The sequence below is a fragment of the Solea solea genome, chromosome 1 (assembly GCF_958295425.1).
Source record: "Solea solea chromosome 1, fSolSol10.1, whole genome shotgun sequence".
In the NCBI taxonomy this organism is placed as follows: Eukaryota; Metazoa; Chordata; class Actinopteri; order Pleuronectiformes; family Soleidae; genus Solea; species Solea solea.
The window spans coordinates 25,768,449-25,793,778 of record NC_081134.1 but is presented as its reverse complement, the minus strand read 5'-3'; the positions used below and the strand labels follow the sequence as shown (position 1 = coordinate 25,793,778).

The window sequence follows — 25,330 nt, the reverse complement described above, 5'->3', positions numbered from 1 at the left end:
ACACACAAGTGACTAGTGACTTTAAGATTCCTGTAGTTGGAGATTAACCCACGTGTGTAGGATTGTTAAGTCAGTGGCCGGTCAGTGGCCGACAGTCTGACCAATCATCACATGTTACCTACTCAGCACGCTTCTGGAACCTTGCCTGAGCAGGTACTGAAAATAGTACCTGGTACCAGGTTACTATGTTAGTACTATGTTAGACACGCTACTTTCCATGCCGTGCCATGGCGAGGCGAGGCGTGGCGTGGCTAGGCGAGGCGTGGCGTGGTGAGTAGAGCCGGTGGTAATACGCCATTAGATGCTTGAAGTGGTGAAGGAGTAGAGAAAGATCGTAACTGGAGAATCTGAAGGTTCTGGATTGACGAGGAACTTGAATTTTAGATTTTTGGAATGAAGTTTTCAAATCTTTGGTGGATCCTGAACTGAGTTTGAATGTGAACACAGAAGGTTCTCAGTCGTTCAGGACCTGTCAGTTTTATTTCACCTCATATATTTACTACAAAATTCTTGAAGAACAAGATCATTGGCTCGTGCTCGTCTGATGTGTTGTTGAGACATTTTCTCCTTTAGCTGAAATGAAAACAGCAGGTCATGTGAGATGGACATCTCTTCTCCAGTTTGGATTGTTTGCCTTTTTCACCCCCGCCTGTTCTTCCCAGTTCCCCCCCCCCCGGGTGTGCCCTGACACGCCCCCTTTTGTCCTGTTGAATGTCTTTGAGCTGAAGAAAGACAGAGTTTGTCCGTCAGGTCAGTGTAGAGACGTGAGATCATCTCTGCACCTCCTGACACTGATTTACACACAAACATCTTACTAAGGTTTTTTCACCCAAATCATCGACAACAGAAAGGAAGTTCTGTCACTGGTTTGTGCAGCTTTTTCATATCAAATCTAAAAAATGTCATGGAAATGGAAATGAGAGGTGACACACACACACACACACACACACACTAAAAGTTCAAAATCTACTTATAACCCACATCCACAGGAGATTTCATTCAAGTATGTCTCACAGTTCAAAACATCAGCAGGTTTTTACTTTAAATCTTTGGATTAGACTGCACGTTCACGCCTGGATTTGGATTTGCTGTCAAAATTTGAGTAAATGGAGAATCTGAAGGTTTTGGACAGACGAGAAATTCAAATTTAGGATTTTTTGGCATTTGGATTTCAAACAAATTCTCCCGATTGTGATTTTGCAACAGTTGCATTCATCAGATTTATCAGATTGAGTGAAGAACTGTGTGAGACTCAGAAATATGAAACATTCCAGAGGAAGTGACAGAGTTAGAGAACGGGGGTCAGCTTCCTGACACCGCTCCACTGTCCGGACCAATGCTAATGTGAGCTATGCTAATGAGCCCCCTGCTCCCCCCCATGTGGATGGTGGCTGTTAAAGGACGCCATTGACACTCTGAGAGACGATGTCCTCGCCTCATGTGTTTAAATGAGCCATCGACGGCCGATCGTTTCACAGCTAGCACTAAAGACGCCTCTCATGCTGAGCCCACGACGCCCACCAGGGTTCACAGGGTCAGAGGACTCCCCGGGACAGTGAGACACAGAGTGTGTGTGTGTGTTGGAGCACAGACGTCAACGCGAGGCTCGGACGACGTCACACACATGCAGTTTGTCCAGTGACGGATGTTTGTATGAGAGGGAGGAGCTTACAGGGACCAGCAAAGATCTTAAATCATGGTTTCCTCGGTCCGTTTAAGTCTACGACGTCCTAAGAACGTGTTCACGTCTTTATCTCACTGTGAGCCTTTTCCAACAGGAAACTGAAGTTTGCAAACCACACACACACACACAGGAGTTGTTGATCCTCTGCTGCCTCCATCACTAACTTCTATTGTCTGATTTTATCACTTCGGCTTTTAAAATCTGATTTACCTCAGTGACACAAAGTGACCACACAAGGCAGCAGAGGACCAGCAGCTAAAATCAATGATTTTCTCTCTGGACTTTGGTGTGGGAGAGTGAGTGGTGAAATTAAATATGAAAATCAGTTCTCATCATCACTGTCTCCGTCTCCAGATGCCGGAACAGTTTGACCAGTCCGTGGTTCTGAAGCAGCTCAGATATTCGGGAATGTTGGAGACGGTCAAGATCCGACGCACGGGCTTCCCGATCCGGAGACCGTTCCAGGAATTCTGCTCCAGGTTTGTCTCCACACTACTCCACTAAAGAGTCATAGTTTGTGTCCTTTCACACAAACTATGACACACAACAATTCTGGGATTTTCAAATTAATAGAGTCCCCCCCCAACACACACACACCAAAATGTAACCTCATAGTTTTGTAATTAAAAATCTGACTTTCAAACTTTTTGTATTTTTTGTGATCATCCACTTAAATACAAAATAACAGTTTGAGTTACTGTAATGTGACTTTGTAGTTTTCAAATTAAAAGTCTGAGTTTCATTTACATTCACACTAAAATACAAACCTGCAGTTTTCAAAATTATCAACTTTACTGATGAACCCGTTTCTTTTTCAGGTACAAGGTTCTAATGCGTGGTGCGTTGTCGCTGGACGACCCCAGGGGGCGCTGCGTCCAGCTGCTGCAGCACTATGACAGCAGCAGTGCAGAGTGGCAGCTGGGCAAAAACAAGGTGAGGATTGTCGACTTTGTTTGTGTGTCGTTGTCTGTGAGGACACATTTACATACAAACCTGTTAAATGGCTTTCTGAGCATCAACGTCAGGTTAAGGGTTTGACACTGAGTTGTGATGGTTAAGGTTAGTTATGAGGCTTTGTGTGTGTGTGTGTGTGTGTGTGTGTGTGTATGTGTGTACCAGGTATTACTAATGTTGTGGGGACCAAAACCTGTTTACACAGTCACATTATGGGGACTTGTCCTCCTTGTGGGGACAAAAAGCAAGTCCCCATAACGTAAATTACTACATTTTAAGGTGAAGATATGTTTCATGGTTAGGTTGAGGTTAGGGTTAGGGTTAGGGTTAGGGTTAGGGTTAGGATTAGGCCAGTAGTAATTGTGGTTAAGGTTAGAGTAAGTCTCCAAGAAATGAATGTAAGTCAATGCAATGTCCCCTCAAGTCATGAATGTCGAACATGTGTGTGTGTGTGTGTGTGGAGTCCAACAGATATTGGTTCCGGTCTCTTCTGTCACTCTCTGATTCACTACAATAGAACATGCTAGTGCCTAGTATGTGTGTGCGTGTGCGCGTGTGTGTGTGTGTGTGTGTGTTTGGATGAATGAATGGAAATGGTTGAATGGGCAAATGTGTGAAGTCTTTATCTCACTGTGAGACATTTCCAACAGGAAACCAAAAGTTTGTAAACCACTTGCCATCCCACAGCAAAGTCCAGAGAGAAAATCAGTGATTTTAGCTGCAGGGACACAGGAGCTGCTGGTCCTCTGCTGCCTCGTGTGGTCACTTTGTGTCACTTATGTTAATTCAAACGCAGGTTTTCAAATGTTTTCAAAGTCAAAAAATAAGACATTAGAAGTTAGTGATGGAGGCAGCAGTGGATCAACAACTCCTGTGTGTGTGATGTTAAAATCACTGATTTTCTCTATGGGCTTTGGTGTGGGAGAGTGAGTGGTTTACAAACTTAAGTTGTGGGAAAAACACATTTGTAGCCTCAAATCTGTTTTGATTCTCGTCCACACGCGACCGTAAAACTGGCTGAAAACGCTTTTAACTGTGGCAGCGTCCACACACACACACACACACACACTGGTCAGCACTGAACCATGAAACAATCAGATCAATTCTCTCTCCCTCAGAGGATTCACTGTCTCTCACAGAGAGATTTACATGGAGCTCCTTTCAGTCGCCACATGTCCTCGCATTTGTCTTTCTTTAAAAGCTTTAAATTCAATTGAGTGGACGCGATGTGGTTCCGCGTGGATTCTGTTGTGTGCCCTAACCGTCACAGTGAGCCGCGATCAACTCTCAGGCTCCACTTTTGTTGCAGTAATGAGCATCGACATGATTTAAAAGGACGGACGCACGCTCTCATACAAGAGGCCACACTTTTACTGCTCACGTCTTTTCTGTCACAAGCTGTCGGTCCTCACAGGACTCACACACAAGGGTGTAGTCGTCGTGCTATACAAGCATACACACACACACACTATATATGCTTGTATAGAGCGACGACTACATACATACATACATACATACATATATACACATGCATATATATATATACACATACATATTGTCACGGGGTGTATACATATATGTATACATATATGTATATATATACATATATGTATACACATATATACACATACATATATACATATACATACACATACACATATATATATACACATACATATGTGTATATATATATGTATGTATACACACATATCTATGTGTGTATAGATTTTGGGGGTTAGGTTTTTGTTGGTCAATGTGTCAGGTTTATTTTTGAGGGGTCATTGTATTATTTTTGTAGGTTATTTTTTGTTGGTTGTTTGGTAGATTTTTGTCAATTTCTTGTTTGAAATTTTTTTGGGTCAATTTGACTGATATTAAATATTTTTAGGTCAATTTGTTGGTAGATTTAATTATTTTTTTTATGGTTGGTTGATTTCTAAGTGAAACACCCGTCCTTAAACCTATGTGTATAATATGAATATGCAAACACGTACAAACACGTATAGTACACGTCTTTCCATGTTAAATAAACCTGCTCGTCTGAAATGTCCAAATTACCCTGACAAGGTCCCACAGACACACACACAGAGAGACACAGACACACAGAGTCACAGACACACACACAGAGACACAGACACACACAAAGAGACACAGACACACACAGAGAGACTCACACACAGAGACACATACACACACAGACACACACAGAGCTGTCAGTGAAACACTGCAGTCTTTAGTGGTGTGAACAAAAGCAGGAGGAAGATCTGGATTTGATTAACGTCGTCTGCTTTGTTCTGTTCACTTGTTCCTCTGGGAGGGAGTGACTGTTAAATTCACTTCATGCTGTTGCCTTGTAAATCTTTAATTCATAATGACTGTGTGTGATAATGGGAGTGAAGCAAGTGCATTGTTCTCTGTGCTGTTTTACCTCCGTACAGCATTCACATTCTCAGAAAAGAAAATGTTGAATTAAATTAGAAAATTGTGAAAGAAATTCATCTAAATAATAATAATTGCTCTGTCCTATCAAATAAAGCCTCAGATGTCATATATATAGATTACTGAAGAAAATATGGAAGGTCTTTAGTTTCATGGGTTTATGCTGCTCCTGTGGTGTCCCCAAATCCCACGATTTGATTGAAAATGGTGTCAGATCTCACATAAAGGCTCGATAACCAACAATGTACAACAGTTGCCCTCGAACTCCAGCAAACTGTGGGTTCTTAAAATCAAAATAATCAGACGAAGTTACATTATTGAGTGAGAGTGGGTTGATTGGCAGCTCGTTAGGTGGATATATAGATCTGATGTTTGTTCATATGGTCGGTCGACGACGTTGGACAGTTGTCAGGTAGGTCAGGACCAGTAGAAAGAGTGTTCATCTCTTAGGTCGGACCTTGCTCTCTGTCAGTTTGTAGGTACGTAGGCCAGACAGTAGATAGGCAGGTTGGTCAGTCGGTAGGTAGATAAGTAGGTTGATAGGTAGGTCAGTTTGTTGGTAGAGAAGTCAGTCAGTTGGTAGTCAGCAGGTCAGTTGCTGTGCACACGTCTTCACCAAAGGCAACGCTGGAATATTAATTGGACTATGAACAATGATAAAATAAAAATGGTCGCATGTTTTCCTCTCTCAGGTCTTCCTGCGTGAGTCTCTGGAGCACCGCCTGGAGAAGCAGAGGGAGGTGGAGGTGCTGAAGGCAGCCATGACCATCCAGGCCCACGTCATGGGCTACATGGCCAGGTACTACCCCAGCAATTTAACAACTGCTGCACGGTTCACGTTGGTTGGTCACATGGTTTACTGACATGGTCCTTCATTGCAGGAAGCAGTACAGGAAGCTGCTGCAGTGCATTGTGGTCATTCAGAAGAACTACCGAGCTTTCTACTGGAGGAGGAAGTTTCTGCTCCTCCGCTGGGCAGCGCTCACCTTCCAGAAGTGCTTGCGAGGCCGGTTGGCTCGCCGCACCTACAGCCAGCTGCTGGATGACAGACGGAGGCGGGAAGAGGAGGAGCAGTGCCGCAGGAAGGTGGAGGAGGAGATGGAGAGGTGGGCTAATCAAGTTAAAGGAGGTCACGACATTGTTATCCTCAATCTGATTAACAAATAAGAACTAGTACCCTACTACATGGTTACTGTTATTTGTATACATGCTTCTAAAAAAGGCTTTAATGGGATTTTAATGCCCCTACAAAGGAGGAAATGCAATGACTTTTGTTTTGGTAAATCTTATCTCGGTCTGTGTCTGTGCAGGGAGCAACAGAGGCTGGAGGCTGAGACACTTGAAAGACAGGTACGAGGACACGTCTTCTAATCTGAAGACAAACACATCAAACTCAAGGTAGCTTCCATTAGATGCTTTTTTCCAATTTTCTTTGTTCTTCCATCCTTAAGCTTGAGGAGGCCAGAAGACTGGAGGAGCAGCATCGTGCAGAGGAGTTAGCCTCTCTGGTTCTGGCTCAGTCTGAGCCTGCAGAGGAGGGGGCAGCATCACCAGATGCCCTCGAGGAGCTCGAGACAGCAGAGGTGTTTGAGGAGGCAATTCGTCCTCATGAAGCATCCCAGGTGGAGGAGATCCTACGACTGGAGCGGGAGATCCAGGCACTGCAGAGGCAGAAGGAGCGCCAGGAGCTCTCCCTGACCGAGGCCTCCCTTAATCGCCTGCAGCTTCTGCGTGACCAGGAGCTCCAGCGGCTGGAGGACGAAGCCTGTAAGGCCGCGCAGCAGTTCCTAGACTCGCTGAACTTCGATGAGATTGATGAGTGCGTGAGGAACATTGAAAGCTCCTTGGGAGTCAGCGAAGCCGATGAAAAGGCAAAGGACAACAGAAGAAGGAGAGGCAGTGATGAAGAGGAGGTGGACGAAGGCTTTGGGGCTGACGATGAGGCCTTTAAAGACTCTCCAAATCCGAGTGAGCACGGACACTCAGACGGCCAGCGGACCAGTGGGATCCGAACAAGCGATGACTCGTCTGAAGAAGACCCGTATGCCAACGACGGTGTGATCCCACCAATGCCGCCGACAGCCCTGCTTCAGCAGCCGTTGCCTTTACCACCTGTACCAGCAGTCTGCCACAGCACCTCCTCCAGCGGGGACTCGGCCTACTGCCATCCTCAGGCTTCATCTGAGGCTCAGTCCGATGACCTGGTGGAGCTCATACCTCCAGACGAGGATTCGGACTACGACCAGGATGATTATGACGAAGGCGCCATTGTTTCCAGTGGCAGCATGGCATTCTCCAACCCCCGTAGCGGACAGTGGTCACCTGATTATCGTGGTTCTGTTGGCACCTACAACAGCTCGGGGGTTTACCGCTTCAGCTCAGAGGGAGCTCAGTCATCGGTGAGTGAACGTTTTTGTAACCATGACATTAATGTCTCCTGTTAACCTAAGATGGGTTGTTGTTGTGGCATGCCTTGGATGTCTTAACTTGTTGAACTGCTTTTGTTCCAGTTCGAAGACAGTGAAGACGACTTTGACAGGTTCGACACCGAAGACGAGCTGTCGTATCGGCGGGATTCTGTCTACAGTTGCGTCACACTCCCATACTTCCACAGCTTCCTCTACATCAAAGGTATAATCTCTCAACGGACGGGGTGACAACAAGGCTAGTTTTGAACCTTGTTTTATTTACATCCTTTTTTATTAACCCTTTGTTCCAGATCTTTTGGGAAAACTGAAATCATGAGACAACCAAATTCCTAAAACTGCCGCCTCATGTTTTCCCCCTCTCCAGGTGGCCTGATGAACACGTGGAAGCGGCGCTGGTGCGTTCTCAAGGACGAGACATTCCTGTGGTTCCGGGCCAAGCAGGAGGCTCTGAAGCAGGGATGGCTGCACAAGAAGGGAGGCGGCTCGTCGACGCTGTCCCGCAGGAACTGGAAGCGCCGCTGGTTCGTGCTGCGGCAGAGCAAACTCATGTACTTCGAGAACGACAGCGAGGACAAGATGAAGGGCGTGTTGGACATGCACGATGCCAAGTAAGGATAACTGAGTGTATTAATTAGCATAAAATATAAACATCTCAGCATCGTTAGGTCATGACGATTTCATCGTGTGCTTGTGTTGTGCAGAGATATCATTGATAACACTGGTAAAGAGAATGGAATCAACATCGTGATGGCAGAGAGGACCTACCACCTGATCGCAGAGTCCGCTGAGGATGCCAGGTTTGTTAGCATAACTCTAGACGCTGACCTAAAGAAACAAACAACAAAAAAGATACAGATGTCAATATTAAATCCATGCAAAAGCTTCATGATAACACAACAACACAATCATCACAAAAACAAAAGGAGCAATACCCTAAACCCAACAGGAAGTCAGCCATTTTGCCAAAAATTATATTTATATTGACATTGTTGATGTGGTTTCCATGGTTACAGCCAGTGGTTCAGCGTGCTGAGTCAGGTCCACAGCTCCACAGAGCAGGAGATCAGGGAGATGCACGATGAGCAGGCCAACCCTCAGAACGCTGTGGTGAGTACTTTCATCTGCGATGTGGTAAAAAGTCACTTTTAATCCCTGAAGTCAAACTCATCGTCCTCTCTGTCTCTTCAGGGAACACTGGACGTGGGGATGATAGATTCGGTTTGTGCGTCGGATAATCCTGAGAGGTAGAGACTTTATTTAAACCTCAGCCAGGAGAGGGGGTATTACTTTACCCAGATCAAAAGTAAGCGATTCCTGTTCAATGACACACATGTTTCTGTACACAGGCCAAACTCCTTTGTGATGATCACTGCGAACCGCGTGCTGCACTGCAACGCCGACACGCCCGAGGAGATGCACCACTGGATCACTCTGCTGCAGCGCTCTAAGGGAGACACCCGCGTCGATGGGCAGGAGTTCATCATCCGAGGTGACGCTGCAACCGCCAAACGTCCCTTTACACACAAAAAGTGTTGTTTTGGAGCTTTAATGACGAAGAAGATTCGACAGGAAGTTCTCATTACTGATTCTTTTTTCTTCCACAAGGCTGGTTGCACAAGGAGATGAAGAACAGCACCAAAGCCTCGCTGAAACTGAAGAAGCGCTGGTTCCTCCTCACCCACAATTCCCTGGACTACTACAAGAGCTCTGAGCGTAATGCCCTGAAGCTGGGAACGCTGGTGCTGAACAGCCTCTGCTCGGTGGTCCAGCCGGACGAGAAGGTCTACAAAGAGACTGGTAAGAGGGAAAAGTTCATTTACAACAAAGTGTGATGTCAGATCCACATAGTTTTCATTGCTCTTTGCTTTGTCTTTACAGGCTACTGGAGCGTGATCGTGTACGGCCGTAAGCACTCGTACCGTCTCTACTGCAAGCTGCTGAGCGAGGCCACGCGCTGGGCCAGTGCCATCCAGAATGTCATCGATACCAAAGCTCCCATAGACACGCCCACCCAGCAGCTCATCCAGGACATCAAGGTAGGAAGCTCCACAGCGTAAAAAGATGTAGGTTTTTCTTCATGCCTCATTTCCACACAGCTGTGTTAAGAAGTCTTAACTCTTAGCATAACCGAGAATCACAAAATTCAGGTTCTAGCACGTGCTTCAGGCAGACTCCTCTGTTCCACAGGAGAACTGTCTGAACCTGGAGGTGGTGGAGCAGATCTACAAGAGGAACCCCATCCTCCGCTTCAGTCACCACCCGCTGCACTCACCACTGCTGCCGCTGCCTTATGGAGACCTCCACTTCACCAGTGAGTCCCAACGATACAGAAAACAGAAGGAAACCAGACGATAACACTGAGGCAAAAATAGCCAACGTGTCTTTCCTCCATCATTTGTCTAAATTAAACCATTAAGATTTCTGAACCCAAAAGTGCAGAATTTGTTGGAGCATTTTTTCACTGGACCAAACAACTAATTGATGAAGAAAATAATCAACAGAAGATTTACTCACTCTCTCTCTCCTGGTTCAGCTCCACGACAGAGAAGCTACACGACACTCCAGGACGAAGCCCTGAAGGTGTTCAGCTCTCTACAGCACTTGGAGGGCGTGGCCGACCCGGTGCCCATCATCCAGGGACTACTGTTGACCGGCCAAGAGCTTAAGCAGCTGCGAGACGAGCTTTACTGTCAACTCATCAAGCAGATGACGCGGCCGCCTCAGCCAGGAAGCCCGGGGAACTTGTGCAGCTGGAAGATCCTGGCCTGCATGTCCTGCACCTTCATCCCCACCAGGAGCATCCTCAGATACCTTAAGTTCCACCTGAAGAGGTACAGACGGATTTTGCGACACCACAGATGTGAACTGTTGAAGACTAAATTTAGTTTAAAATTAGGTTTTAAGAGTGTTAAGTGGTAAAAAAATTAATCTCTGTCTGCAGGACTCATGAGCTCTTCCCCGGCTCAGAGATGGATCGCTACGCTGCTTTCGCTCTGGACTCGTTGAGGAAGACTCGAACCCGGGAGTACGTCCCGTCGCAAGAGGAGATCCGGGCCATCGTGGCGCGGCAGGACATGAGTACCACTGTTCACTGCCACGGAGGAGGCTCCTGCAAGATCACCATCAACTCACACACCACAGCCGGAGAGGTGGGTGACACCTGTGTTAAAGACCTCAGTCATTAGACCCCTGATGGACATTCATGAGAATACACAAAATGTCTTTGTTGCCATGAAGATAGAAAAGTGACACTTTTTGCTTGTGTGTGTGTGTCAGGTGGTAGAGAAGCTGATCCGAGGCCTGGCCATGGAGGACAGCAGGAACATGTTTGCTCTGTTTGAACACAACGACACCACGGAGAAAGCTATCGAGAGCCGCACAGTGGTGGCCGACATCCTCGCCAAATTTGAGAAGTAAATGTAACACACCAAGCTTGTAACAAATGATTGTCCCGTACTTCCGCCCATTATTAACACACTCTCTGGTCTCCAGGCTTTCAGCGAGTCAAGAAGAACACAACACCGGCTGGAAGTTTTACTTCAAGCTCTACTGCTTCTTGGACACAGACAATGTTCCCAGAGACAGCGTCGAGTTTGCCTTCATGTTTGAACAGGTGAGACAAGGTTGAACCACTTAGTATATCCTTCTGTCATTCTACGAAGAATTCAACAACGTTCCATCATCATCCATTTTACTTCAAACTTGTTTGTGGGATTCCTGGTAAGTGAGAGTATGAATGGGGAACGACTTTCTTCATCTGGTGCAAACACACCTGCCATGTCTGAAGGCAATCAAAAATACTGGTCATCACTTCAAATAAAAACTTATCTGAAGTTGTAACATTTCCATTCATCAAATTCCATTTTTGAGAATCACTTCAGAAAGAAAAGCTTCAAACCATTTTGCTGTCTTCAGGCCCATGAAGCCGTCATCCGAGGTCAGTATCCGGCCCCAGAGGAGACTCTTCAGTTCTTGGCTGCACTGAGACTTCAGTACCTCCTGGGCGATCACAGCTCCCAAGCCAACGTTCCAGAAATGTCCCAGGTGTTCCCCATGGCGCGATTACGTGCCCGTGTACAGAACTCCGCAAAGACATTTGCCCCAGGCACCGGCTCGGTGGCAGACCGCTCGGGAACATCGGAGAGGAAGCGCTCGAGCTTCTTGGAGGGAACGCTGAGGCGGAGCTTCAGGAGCGGCTCGTTGAGTCGGCAGAAGCTGGAGGAGGAGAGCAGCCTGGAGGCCTGGGTGCGTGAGGAGGAGGTGGCGGTGAGAACCAGCGTAATGGACAAGTGGAAGAAGCTGCAGGGGATGAACCAGGAGCAGGCCATGGTCAAATACATGACGCTGGTGAAGGAGTGGCAGGGATACGGATCCACACTGTTCAATGTGGAGGTGAGGAAAAGCAGCCACACTTGTCACTTACCTCGTGTTTCCACTCAAAGAGGACCAGTACAAAGTTCTCATGGCGCCTCATGTTTGTTGTTTCAGTGTCGGGACGGTTCGTTCCCCTTCGAGCTGTGGTTGGGCGTGAGCCGTGAAGCCATATCAGTGTACAAACGAGGCGAGCTCTGGCCTCTGGAGGTTTTCCCGTACGAACACATTCTGTCTTTTGGTGCTCCACTGCCCAACGCCTACAAGATCACAGTGGAAGGCCGAGAGCTGCTCTTCGAAACCCACATGGTTGGTACAACACGAGTGCTCCTTCAAAACCTTAACTATACCTTTAAAAATCAAATTCAATCAAATGAAAGTTAACTCCTCTTTCTCACCTCTGCAGGTCATGGACATCGCCAAGCTGATGAAGGCCTACATCAGCATGATCGTCAAGAAGCGCTACAGCAACTCTCAGTCCGTCAGCAGCCACGGCAGTCAGTGTAGCGCCTGGTGAAGTCCCGCCCCTTTGACCTTCTGACCTTATGGACATGTGTCGGCGGAGCGTGGCTGTCGCATGCCGCGCATGGACTCTGTGTTTGCTTCAGAAAAAAACGCTCTTTAATGCTAACGAGCTAACGCTTCATATTCCAAAACATGACACGACCGCACAGCGACACATCCCACAGAGGTCTGCAGAGGTCTGTTAGTTTCTTTACGTCTACCCTCCAGTCCAGTAGGTGGTGCAATCTTGTTTTTGGTGTAATTTTCTGCGTCAGGGCTTCCCTTGACGAGGGTTTTTCAGCTGAATACAAAAAAAACAGACTTTTCCGTCATTTCTTGGACCAAAGAACTTCGTCTGAATGTAAAAAACATGACCTGTGTCCTGTTTTGGAATAAGATGGCGTCTTCCCGAGGGCTCTTGATTCAGGATGGTGTGTGTGTGTGTGTGTGTGTCTGTCTACAGGCTGTCCCAATGTGAAGAGAAAACAAACTCTGGGACTCGAGTATCTGGTTTTTATTTTTCCTTCTTTCTTTCTTTCTTTCTTTCCTTCTTTCTTTTCTTTTTTCTTTCTTTCCTTTTTTCTTTCTTTCCTTCTTTCTTTCCATTCACTGTAAAAAATGCGCAGCTGTTCTCGTCTCATCTCTGTGACGGATTGTTCACATGGTTTTACTTTCAAACGTCCAAACAAGTGCCTGTTTTTTAATCATCATTTCAATGGAACCAGAATCTGAAAAGGTCCGATGTGAACTCTGAAGTCCTGTTCGTTACCGGAGATGAAGTCGATTTAACCAAATTTAAAGTGACGATTGTGTCACACCGAGGTCAGACTGCACTTTATAGGCTTTGTGATTCCAATCAAGACACTTCATAAAAAAATAAATATATATATGTATGTAGATATATGTATGTATGTGTATATATATATATATATATATATATATATATGTATGTATGTGTATATATATACATATATACATATATACATATACATACATATATATAAACAATTTGGGGCTGAAGCAGTTAATCGGTCAAGTATTTTGATCATCATGTTTATTTTAAAGAATTCACTTCACTGAGGTGCTGATCGTCATGTGGACATTCACCCAAACATTCAGCTCACAAGTTTTCTGACTTAAATTCTTAAATTCTTTGCTCTATAAAACAAAGAAATCATTCAAATGTTTTATTTTAAATTTGTGGACAAAACAAAATCATTAACACCGATTAATATTTTTCAACATTTTCTGATCTATTTTTGACCCAAAAAACAATTAGAAAGAAGCAGAACATAACCGTGAGATTAACCACTGATGGAAGTCATCATTAGTTGCAGCGCAACACGTCTTTATCTCACTGTGAGGCAGACTTTTGTAAACCACTCACTCTCCCACACCAAAGCCCACAGAGAAAACCAGTGATTTTAGCTGCGGGGACACAGGAGCTGCTGCTCCTCTGCTGCCTCGTGTGGTCACTTTGTGTCACTGACGTCAATCTGAATCTGAATGTGTCACAACTTCACACAACCACACCTTAAAAAAAAATCACAAACTACCCCTTTAAAGGTTAGCAGTGCAACATTCCTCCGACATTTCAGTGGAGCGCCGCAGGCGGCAGATCCATCCAAAGATGTGTGTGTGTGTGTGTGTGTGTGTGTGTGTGTAGGTTGATTCCACGGTGCCTTGTTGTAAATTATGTACACTTATTATTTTGTGTTCTATGTGTGATTTTCTTTTCTGGTTTAATGTGCAATGTTCTATATATAGATGCTCGTATAATCACATGGCTGTACATTTTACATTTTACATTTTATACTGCACAACTTTGCCTTCTGTTGTTGTTGTTGGGCTTTGACCACATGGGGATTTTATATATACAATAAATGAAATACTTTTTTCTTTTTTTCCTCTACACAACTGAAGGTGGAATAATGGTATCTCTTTATAAAAACAACATCTGTATGTGTGAAAGAATGATTCCAACAATAAATGATTATATATTTCATTTCAACGTGCGTAAATAACGGTATCTTTTTATAAAAACAACATCTGTATGTGTGAAAGAATGATTCCAACAATAAATGATTACATATTTAATTTCAACGTGACATCGCGATACAAAATGATCACGATATTTAAGTTACGATACGACATTATCACGATATTTAAGTCACGATACGACATCACGATAGTTAAGTCATGATACAAAATGTCCACGATATTTAATTTGGGATATATTATCACAATATTTAAGTCATGATACAACATTATCACAATATTTAAGTCACGATATGAAATGATCACGATATTTAAGTCATGATACAAAATTATCACGATATTCAAGTCATGATACGACATTATCACGATATTTAAGTCATGATATGAAATGATCACGATATTTAAGTCACAATACGACATTACCACAATATTTAAGTCACGATGCGACATTATCACGATATTTAATTCACAATACAAAATGATCACGATATTTAAGTCACGATACAACATTATCACGATATTTAAGTCACAATACGACATTATCACGATATTTAAGTCACAATACAAAATGATCACGATATTTAAGTAACAATACGACATTATCACGATACAAAATGATAACGATATTTAAGTCACAATACGACATTATCACGATATTTAAGTCATGATACACCATTATTACGATATTTTGGTCACGATACGACATTATCACGATATTTAAGTCACGATACGAAATGATCACGATTTTTATTCAAGATATGACATTATTGCGATATTTAAGTCACGATACGACATTATAGCAATATTTAAAGGTGACATCGAATGCTTGTATCACACATATATGTTAGTTATGGAGGTCTACTTACATATATTAACTTGTTTTCATGGTTAAAAACCTCTCAGTCGCTGCAAACAAGCCGATCAAAATATCTCCTCACTGACGCTCTCATCAGCTGCGCTGTTTCAGACCAAAATCACACCCCCAGAACGTGGACTGTGTTGTGATTGGCCAGCCAACGAGAGCTTTCCCACTGTCCTGTGATTGGCCAGGTACCTGGAAGTAACGTAATTGGTAGGCCAGCTCTCAGATACACAGCTCCCCCTCTGGCACGGTGGATGCTCTGCATCTCAGCAGCTACAACGAGAGTAGTTCTTCTTCTGCGGTTGAATGTACGCAACCGGATGTGCCCGGACTAGTGCCGGCACCAGGAGGCGCTACGGTGGTGAGAGGAGTGGTGAGGATTTCTGATGACGACATCAAATTACGGAAGTACCGATATTTGAGTTACGATATAAAATGATCACGCTATATTAAGTCACGATATGAAATGATCGCGATATTTAAGTCACAATACGACATTATCAGGATATTTAAGTCACGATATGACATTATCACGATATTTAAGTCATGATACGACATTATCATGATATTTGAGTCACAATACGACATGATCACGACATTTAAGTCACGATCCGACATTATCACAATATTTAAGACACGATACGAAATGATCACAAAATTTAAGTTACGATACGAAATGATCACGATATTTAAGTCACAATACGAAATGATCATGATATTAAAGTCACAATACGACATTATCACGATATTTAAGTCACGATACGAAATTATCACGATATTTAAGTCACGATATGACATTATCACAATATTTAAGTCACGATACGAAATTATCACAAAATTTAAGTCACGATACGAAATGATCACGATATTTAAGTCACAATACGACATTATCACAATATTTAAGTTACGATACGACATTATCACGATATTTAAGTCACGATACGACATTATAACGATATTTAAGTCACGATACGAAATTATCACAATATTTAAGTCACGATACGAAATGATCACGATATTTAAGTCACGATACAATATCACCAAAATATATTATCACAATATTTATGCATCATTTTCAACTGGTGTAGCTAACAGCGGCTAGTCCCAGGTTCATGCTTGTGCATATGTGTCACTCACCAGTAGATAGACAGCGTGTGGAGTTATGAACACAAATCTCAAACGTCTTCTCCAGAACGTTCTCCACGTCTAATGCCGCTTTGTTGTCATGCTAGTGAGCTAACGTAAGTCTTTTCTTGAATTTCACCGTAAATGTTGGGGGACATTGGACAGTTCACCGTTCAGAATGTTTGACTATCTTTAAACACAACACGTTAGTTGATGAAAACTGCGTGACAGTGTAGTTGTAAACCGCAGCACCGCGGTGTTCCTCCGCCTCCATCAGCGGTGTAGTTCCATGTTTTACTTTCAGCTTCTTCTGTGTTTAAAGTAAACGTCAGTCAGTTTTCAAGTTTCACTGCCAGATTATTCTAGAAAATGCAAACACTTCTGCGGCGCAGTGATACGATTAAAGAAAGTGTGTGTGTGTCCGTGTGCAAAAAGAAAATCCACTCACCTGCCACTTTATTAGGTACACCTGTGATAATAAGAGTAAATAATCCACGCTGCTCTGTGTGTATATAAATATTCTTTATACTTTACATCAACGATACATTCAAAAGAAATAGAAATAACAGCCAACAGCAAAAAGTCACATTCAAGTAATTACTGTGCTGCACAGTGACGAAGGCACCAAATAATCAAATCATCCAAAACACTGAATAAAGGGATAGTTCCTGTTTGTGGAAGTCACAGAGAACAACATGGGGCAACATGGCCGCCGCTGGACACACAAGGAAAAACATCAGGAAACATGATGTTCACGTCTTTATCTCACTAACATCTGTCTAATAACAGGAAACTGACGTTTGTAAACACACACACACTCACGCACACACACTTACACGGCTGCCTCCATCACTAACTTCTAATGTCTTATTTAGTCAAATTCGGCTTTTGAAATATCTAATTTAGACATTCCGCAGAGACACAAAGTGACCACACGAGGCAGCAGAGGACCAGCAGCTACAATCACTGATTTTCTCTCTGGGCTTTGGTGTGGGAGAGTGAGTGTGTGTGTGTGCGGGTATTACTAATGTTGTGGGGACCTAAAACGGTTTACACAGTCACATTATGTGACTTGTCTTCCTTGTGGGGACAAAAATCAAGTCCCCACAACGTAAATAACTACATTTTAAGGTGAAGATATGTTTTAAGGTTAGGTTGAGGTTAGGGTCAGGGTTAGGATTAGGCCAGTAGTAATTGTGGTAAAGGTTAGAGTAAGTCTCCAGGAAATCAATGTTAGTCAATGCAATGTCCCCTCAAGTCATGAATGTCCAACATGTGTGTGTGTGTGTGTGTGCTACACTGAGGTCACACGTATGACGACCTCTCCCTCTCCGCTGTCCTGGCTCAGGCGACTCCGCGGCAGCAGTCGAGGACAGAGGCAGCAGCTCCACGGCCGCGGCCCCAGCTGCGTGGAGTGTGAGGGGCCACTGGGGCCAAAGGTCGCCAGGGGCAACCACAGCGTCCTGGGGGCCGATGAGGAGTGAGCGGTGCTCGTCTCCTCCATGTCCTCGGCCTTGTCATAGCTCTGGACGTCCCAGTGCAGGTTGACAGCTCGCCAGCGCATGAAGACGCTGTACACTGCTGCCCCCTCATGGACAATCAAGCCTGTTACACACACACACACATTTATCAGGTATTCATCGGAGATTAAAGGGACAGTTCAGGGTTTTTCAAGTGGGCTTTCAACATGTCAGAATGATGTTCATGTCTTTATCTCACTGTGAGACACACTTTAGTAAAGCACTCACTCTCCCCCACACACACACACACACACAGACACACACTCACTCCCCCATACCAAAGTCTAGAGAGAACATCAGTGACTTTAGCCGCGGGGACACTTTGTGTCACTGAGGTCAATCTGAACAAAGTATTTTAAAAACCAGACATTAGAACTTAGTGATGGACGCAGCAGTGTGTGTGTGTGTGCGCATGCGTGCGTGTGTGTATGTGTTATCAGGGGCATTTAATGCCAGCACACTACACTATAAACGCGTCTATGGGATGACATCAAACCTCTAACGTGCGCATGTAAATTCATTCACTTTCAATTGACAGACAGGCGTCACGTAGGCATCATGCAGACACTGCACACGCATTGTTGCACATACGCCTATGTGACGGGTGTGTGACGTGTGAACTACGCCTCAAATACGTGACATGAAGACCACGTGTGACTGTTAAGTACAATTCTACATGAGCTTACAGACACACACTGTGTAGTGTTTGTGGAAATCAAACAGTGAGGGGTCATTTGTGCCGTGCCACGTGTGAACGCAGTGGACGCCTGTGAGCACGCTCGTCTCAATGTACAAATAATTATTTACTTTATGATGACGACTTTTGAGTCCATGTCAGACCGAAATTATTACCAGAAATTATGAGCCTACGGTACTTATATTTTTTATTATTCTCTACTCTATTCGCGCAGCATGTAATCATCACGTTAAACATAACAAACAGCAATATGACCAGGTATAGCCTACAACCAGTGCGTCATTTGTAAATCATAAGGTGCCAGAACGTAAAGTTTACATATGACAGCGCAGGGATGATGAGAGGACACAGGTCCCAGAACACATACAGAAAACGGTGCTGAACAACAACACGCACATGCCCACTTACAAATGTGAATTCTAACAAGTGAGAAAATGTGTTAATTGACGAACAGAAATTTAATCCCCTCTTGAAATTACAGATAAAAGCCCTTCTATTTTTTTTATTTATAACTCAATAGTAATGTATTATTTCTTGAAACTTAAAACAGAACGCAGTTCAGTTGCGAGGCGCATGATGAAGTTTCTCCGTGTCATCAACGCTTTTTTTTCAATGAAGAACTGAGGCATTTATTGCAGCAGGTCGAGGATATTACAAAACACTGCCACTGGTCATCTGCATGTGTTTTGCCCTGGTAGACGGTGAGTGATGCGTTGTCACTTTTCAGCACCTGTGAGTTGAACAGCGGCATTTGCGTTTCCCCGCTGCGCCACCGGCCGCACACCCTGCTGCTGCTGCTGCTTTGGTGCACAGGCTCTTTGGTTTCTGTTCCTGATTTTATTTTAAAGGGGACATATTATACCCTATTTCTCCAAATTAAAATAGTTCCCTGGTGTCCTAATGAACATGTCTGTGACATGCTTTGGTCAAAATACCATAAGGATGAAGCATCATAGCAGTTCAATAACCCTGCTAAACCCGCCCCTTTCAGAACGCTCCGTTTTGTGCATGGTCCCTTTATATGCAAATGAGACACAGGTAAACAAACACCCACTTCTTCCAGGGGGTGTGTTGACGCCGGCACGCTCACGCTACCATGACAACAGTTGAACGTAAACCATGGGAGAAACATGGCTGGTGGAGGAAACATTGTGGTTCAACTCGGGCTGGACGATTGATCGATTTTTCTGATTTGTCCTTTTTACTGCGCTCGCTCAGCTCCTCCACTCCATTCCTCTCCCCCTCCCTCCACTAGTTCTCTGACAATATCAACATGGCAGCGCGTGCGGAAAACAGCGAGAGTGCCGTCACAGGAAGAGACTACCGACACAAAGACCAAGCCGAACACTGCCGAACTGTAAATCACTTAGGGACAGCACCGCTGATCGCCAGTGGCGCGCTGCATAAACTGCCGCTGTATGTGACTGTATCAGACTGAGTCTGTGCTCCGGTCATGGAGGACGTACTGAACAAATATTTTTAAAAATGTGTGTGTTTGTACGTCGGTGATATACGGTTGCTGACTAAATACGGCGACCGCTGGCCGCAGTCTGATGTGAAGTGGTGCGAACACACAAACACACGTTTACTGACTTTATCCGGCACATTAGCTTCATATATAAATCTTCTGAGGCTTGAAGTTTGTGTAAAACACTGTGCTCCACTGTGCAGCCACCAACAGCACACTTGTCTCTCCACGTTGACATAATACCGCTCTTCCTCCCTCGCCTGCACTCTCGCATTTTATAGGGACAAGGTGGAGCTAAGGTGGAGCTCTCGAGGTAAACTTACTGGTGGGGTGGTAACATTCTTTGTGAAATGAGCATTCTGTCGTCATCGTGTTTTATCTCCTATACTTACACTAAGGGGGACCACAAAAAAAGGACTATTCCTAAAAGGAGTATTCTTTTTCACACTTTGGCGACTGGTAGGGCCTCCAGAGTTCACTTCATTGGTGAAATATAGCTTAGTGTGACATGCAACAAAATATATGATCACATTTTTGTTTCAAGTTTAGTATTACACATATATACATATATATACAGTATATATATATATATATGTTCACGTCTTTATCTCACTGTGAGACACTTTAGTAAAGCACTCGCTCTCCCACACACACACACACACACATGCACACACATGAGGGGAATGCCAGCACACTATACTAAAACACCTTAACCGTGTTGCCTATGCCTGCATAAAGACTGAAAAACAGGTGTGCGAGTACACCAAATAATGAAGGGTGACGGGTGATAAGTGTCATGCCACGTGCGAACACAGTGGACGCCTGTGCGCACGCTCGTCTCAGTGTACAAATAATTATTTAGTATTTAATTTAATTTAATTTAATTTAATTTAATTTAATTTAATTTAATTTAACATGAATAATTATTTATTTTTATTAAAATTAAATTATTTATTTTAAATAATTGTTTAATTAATTATTTTTAATTATTTATTTATTTTTGGAATAATTTCAGCTACTTAAAAATCAAAATATCCTGACAGTTCTGATGGGGCTTGGAATTCTTCTATAAATTCTGCTTTCTTCTCAACAATCCCGTATGAACCTGAGACTATGTGTAACAGCAGTCCATATATATATCCACATATATACATATATATATTTATATATACAGTATATATATATATGAATATATATATATATTGTATATATAAATATATATACAGTATATATAACGTGTGCACGTGTGACTGAAATAGCCTAAACGTTGCTCTCTCTTGGTAATACATGGACTGCTTGAATTGTGAAGAGAGGCAGCTGTTAAACTCAAAATTCGTCATCATAAAGTAAATACTTATTTGTACATTGAGACGAGCGTGCGTACAGGCGTCCACTGTGTTCACACGTGGCATGACACTTATCACCCATCACCCATTATTATTTGGTGTACTCGCACGCCTGTTTTTCAGTCTTTATGCAGCGTAGGTGACGCGGTTAAGGCATTTTAGTATAGTGTGCTGGCATAAAATGCCCCTCATATGTGCGTACGTGCGTGCGTGCATGCATGTGTGGGAGAGTGAGTGCTTTACTAAAGTGTCTCACAGCGAGATAAAGACATGAACATGTTGTTAAAGACATCGTAGACGTAGCATAAGAAACACAACGCTCTCACCAACACAGACCAGGTCCATGAAGCCGTACATGCCATAGCAGATCTGGAAGAGTACGTCACGGCGTTGCCACACGGCCTGAGGACTGAGAGCTGACCACAGCAGCCACGACATGCTCGCCACCAGGAACAGAGAGCCCAGGAACACAGCGATGATCTGAACCTTCTCCACCAGAGTGATGCTGATCCACTGCCACTGCACACACACACACACACACACACAGATGGTGATCCACTGCCACTACACACGCACACACACACACACACACAGAGATGGTGATCCACTGCCACTGCACACACACACACACACACACACACACACACACACACAGATGGTGATCCACTGCCACTGCACACACACGCACACACACTCTCTCTCCCACACACACACACACACACTCACTCTCCCACACCAAAGTCCATAGAGAAAATCAGTGATTTTAACATCACACACACACACTGCTGCCTCCATCACTAACTTTATTAAATTCTTCTTTCCAAAGTATTGTAGTGACACAAAGTGACCACACGAGGCAGCAGAGGAGCAGCAGCTAAAATCACTGACTTTCTCAGTGAGGTTTGGTGTGTGAGAGTGAGTGGTGTTGATACCTTTAATGTTGTCTTAGTGAATATCTCATAAAGATACTGTCATGAAAGCCAGCTGGTGGAATCGTCTGTGGGGGTCAAAGGTCAAAGCACCTGCCAGGGCCTCTTCATGTTGATGGCGATGACGTGGAAGCGATAGCAGCAGAGTTCGCAGGTCCAGCAGCCGCGCTCGCTGATCCACTTCAGCAGACAGTGCTGGTGAGTGTAACGCACTGAGCCGTCGCAGCGACACGGGTTCAACAGGTCGCCCTGCACACCAGACAGAGGTCAAAGGTCAGGCACAGACAGAAGACATCCATCTTACAAAAACCTTCACCTGATACAAATCTACGTCAGTTTAAGTTTCCGATATTTTATCCTTTTCTATTCTTCTCTATTCTATTCTATTCTATTATACTATATTATATTATATTTATATTATATTAATATTACATTAATATTATATTATATTATATTATATTATATTATATAATATTTATATTAATATTACATTAATATTATATTATATTATATTATATTATATTATATTATATTATATTATATTATATTATATTGTATTATATTATATTATACTATATTATATTATATTATATTATATTATATTATTTTTCTTAAATGGAAAAATGCTATACGTGTGAAGATCCAGAGAAAGATTTTGGTCAAAGAGTACACCGAGATTCTTTACTCTATCCTTACAGTCAATAACACAATCATCAAGCGATATTGTGAAATTGTCAAACTGATGGCTCAGTTTTACTGGTCTAACTGCTAACAACTCAGTCTTAGCTGAGTTGAGTAACAGGAAGTTTGCTGATAGCCAGGCCCTGACAGCAGTCAAACAGGCTGTGAATCTATTCATATCAGACCCATGTCCTGCAACAACAGGCCTGTATATTTGTACATCATCAGCATATAAATGAAAATTTACAGTGTAATTATATATTATATTATATTAATATTGTATTAATATGATATTAATATTAAGGTCAGAGAGCTCCATGTAAACTGTGTGGGTTTAAAAAGACCTCGGAGGCTTTTTATCAAACCACTGCGTGGATAAAGGCTTCATAGTAATAAATAATAAGTAAGAATTTAAGTTAAAAAGTAAGTAATAAAGGCTTTGTAAAGTGTCACATAATGTGGAGTTTAACCTTTAACCTAAACCAGGGGACATTTGAGCTGAGGGACACACAGACTGACAGAGACAGACAGAGACAGACAGACAGATCCCCTCACTGTTGACTAATCATAATTCTGTCTTCCTGTAAAGATGTGAGTCAGGTTACTATGGAAACGCTGTTGCTTTTAACAGCTAAATGACATCATATAGACGGACACTCGGATATCTGACACTGATTGGTTCAAAGAGGGAAGATTGGGGATTATAACCTGTTACCATATCTAATCTAATCCAGATTAATCAAAATTACAGAACTTCTTTCCTCACAGGTCTCTGACGAAGAGTTCACTGTAATAATTCAATAAAAACAAGACAGAAGTTTGTAAAGCACTCACTCTCCCACACCAAAGGCCAGAGAGAAAATCAGTGATTTAAGATGCTGGACGACTGCTGCCTCGTGTGGTCACTTTGTGTCACTGGAATAATTATAAATGAAGGAATTCAAACACTGAAGTGACAAAATCAGACATAAGAAGAACAGTGTGTGTGTGTGTGATGTTAAAATCACTGATTTTCTCTATGAGCTTTGGTGTGGGACAGTGAGAAAGTGCGGCTACTTCCTGTTACAAAGGCTGTTTGTTACCACGGTTACGGTTATGCTATGTTCTGTTTACAACTGGGAGTAACAGAAGTCGAAAAAAACATGGCTAACCGTTGTTAGCAATGTCATAAAAACGAGCCAGGAAGTCATTTTCACGACTTTTTAAAATCAAAACAAAGTGATATAAACATTAAAAGTAGCAGTGTTTGTACAAGTGGTGGCCATCTTGGAATACTACATCTGTTGCTCCAATGATTTTCCGAGTTGGAAATTCTGACTTCCGACTACAACTGGAACAAACCGTTGTGGTTTAGGTTTTTTTAAAAACTGATGGAACCACAGGAAGTAGCCACACATCACACGAGCGACAGCGCCCCCTGTCGCCCTGTACCTGCTCTGCGCCCTGGAAGCAGATCCTGCAGCTCGGGGTCGGACTGCAGTTGTCGCTGCTGCTGCAGTTTGAAGTCATCGCCTGCATCTTACACGATCTTCCTCCTCCCGCGGCTCCATCCTCTTCCTCATCTTCATCCTCAGCTGTGCTCACTTTCCCCGCGTGTCCCGCACACGTGTCCCCGCAGCTCCCGAAGCTCTGGCCCTCGGGACACTCCTCTCCTCCTTCATCCTCAGGATGCGGCTCCTCCTCCTCCTCCTCTTCCCCCTCTTCTTCGTTCCAGGTGTGGCGGTGGCGGGTGACGGCAGCACCCCCCCCCTCCTCCCCCCCCTCTGTACTCGTCATCACGCGCACAGTCCAGGTTCACGTGCATAGATGCCACAGGCACGCGCGCTCACGCAGGATCCACGAACCTCAGCAACCGATGATGATGAAGATGAAGATGAAGGAGCGGCTCCAGGAGAAGATGTAGAACCAGAATCCAGAATCACAGCTCAGAATCCAGACTGGACCTGATGCTCCGGTCCACCCGTGGCCTAAAAGCGCGTGCTGAGCTTCTCTGAGCCGCGTCCACGCATCTTCTCCTCCTCCTCCTCCTCTGCCTCCGCCTCTCTCTCTCTCTCTCTCTCTCTCTCTCCCTCTCTCAGGTCAGCTGTGAGTCCAGGAAACACGCGAGACCTGCACTTCCTCATGGACGAGCATCAATCACATAAACTGACTAACACGTGACCTATTATTAAGAATATAAGATACTAAATCATTATGTTGAAATACTGAGTCATTATGAGATTCTAAGACACACTTTTGAGATACTTTCATTTCATACTTTCATTTTATTGGAGACAAAGTCAAAATTTTGAGATCCTAAGTCCTAATAATGAGATACTAAGTC

The 25,330-nt window shown here is 43.7% G+C and overlaps 2 protein-coding genes across 2 annotated transcripts in view; one reads left to right on the top strand and one right to left on the bottom strand.

Moving 5' to 3' along the window:
• The window catches only part of myo10 (myosin X), a 62,472-nt gene extending 49,155 nt beyond the window's left edge, over positions 1-13,317 (top strand). The window contains exons 20-41 of the mRNA XM_058637287.1: positions 2,039-2,163; positions 2,503-2,617; positions 5,770-5,876; positions 5,959-6,183; positions 6,388-6,427; positions 6,529-7,476; positions 7,588-7,708; positions 7,871-8,114; positions 8,208-8,303; positions 8,520-8,613; positions 8,695-8,750; positions 8,853-8,995; positions 9,112-9,303; positions 9,385-9,542; positions 9,694-9,817; positions 10,040-10,337; positions 10,448-10,655; positions 10,783-10,919; positions 10,999-11,119; positions 11,422-11,898; positions 11,995-12,186; positions 12,284-13,317. Coding sequence (XP_058493270.1) covers positions 2,039-2,163; positions 2,503-2,617; positions 5,770-5,876; positions 5,959-6,183; positions 6,388-6,427; positions 6,529-7,476; positions 7,588-7,708; positions 7,871-8,114; positions 8,208-8,303; positions 8,520-8,613; positions 8,695-8,750; positions 8,853-8,995; positions 9,112-9,303; positions 9,385-9,542; positions 9,694-9,817; positions 10,040-10,337; positions 10,448-10,655; positions 10,783-10,919; positions 10,999-11,119; positions 11,422-11,898; positions 11,995-12,186; positions 12,284-12,394 — 4,332 coding nt within the window. The 3' untranslated portion in view covers positions 12,395-13,317. The remainder of the gene's footprint in view (positions 1-2,038; positions 2,164-2,502; positions 2,618-5,769; positions 5,877-5,958; positions 6,184-6,387; positions 6,428-6,528; positions 7,477-7,587; positions 7,709-7,870; positions 8,115-8,207; positions 8,304-8,519; positions 8,614-8,694; positions 8,751-8,852; positions 8,996-9,111; positions 9,304-9,384; positions 9,543-9,693; positions 9,818-10,039; positions 10,338-10,447; positions 10,656-10,782; positions 10,920-10,998; positions 11,120-11,421; positions 11,899-11,994; positions 12,187-12,283) is intronic.
• A 3,558-nt stretch (positions 13,318-16,875) lies between these two features.
• Positions 16,876-25,033, bottom strand: marchf11 (membrane-associated ring finger (C3HC4) 11). Its single transcript, XM_058637352.1, has 4 exons — positions 24,439-25,033; positions 22,420-22,575; positions 21,724-21,916; positions 16,876-17,971 (listed from the first exon to the last, which is right to left on the bottom strand). The coding sequence occupies exons 1-4, from the start codon at positions 24,781-24,783 to the stop codon at positions 17,661-17,663; spliced, it is 1,005 nt and encodes a 334-aa protein (XP_058493335.1). The 5' UTR covers positions 24,784-25,033; the 3' UTR covers positions 16,876-17,660.
• Between the last annotated feature and the right edge of the window lie 297 nt (positions 25,034-25,330).

What these genes read in the sequence shown, in the direction of transcription:
- marchf11 (XM_058637352.1), bottom strand. Translation starts at nt 24,783, where the DNA reads ATGACGAGTACAGAGGGGGGGGAGGAGGGGGGGGGTGCTGCCGTCACC. An exon ending in GCTTCCAGGGCGCAGAGCAG is followed by an intron (nt 22,576 to 24,438) that starts GTACAGGGCGAC and finishes TCTGGTGTGCAG; the next exon opens with GGCGACCTGTTGAACCCGTG. An exon ending in ACATGAAGAGGCCCTGGCAG is followed by an intron (nt 21,917 to 22,419) that starts GTGCTTTGACCT and finishes GTGTGTGTGCAG; the next exon opens with TGGCAGTGGATCAGCATCAC.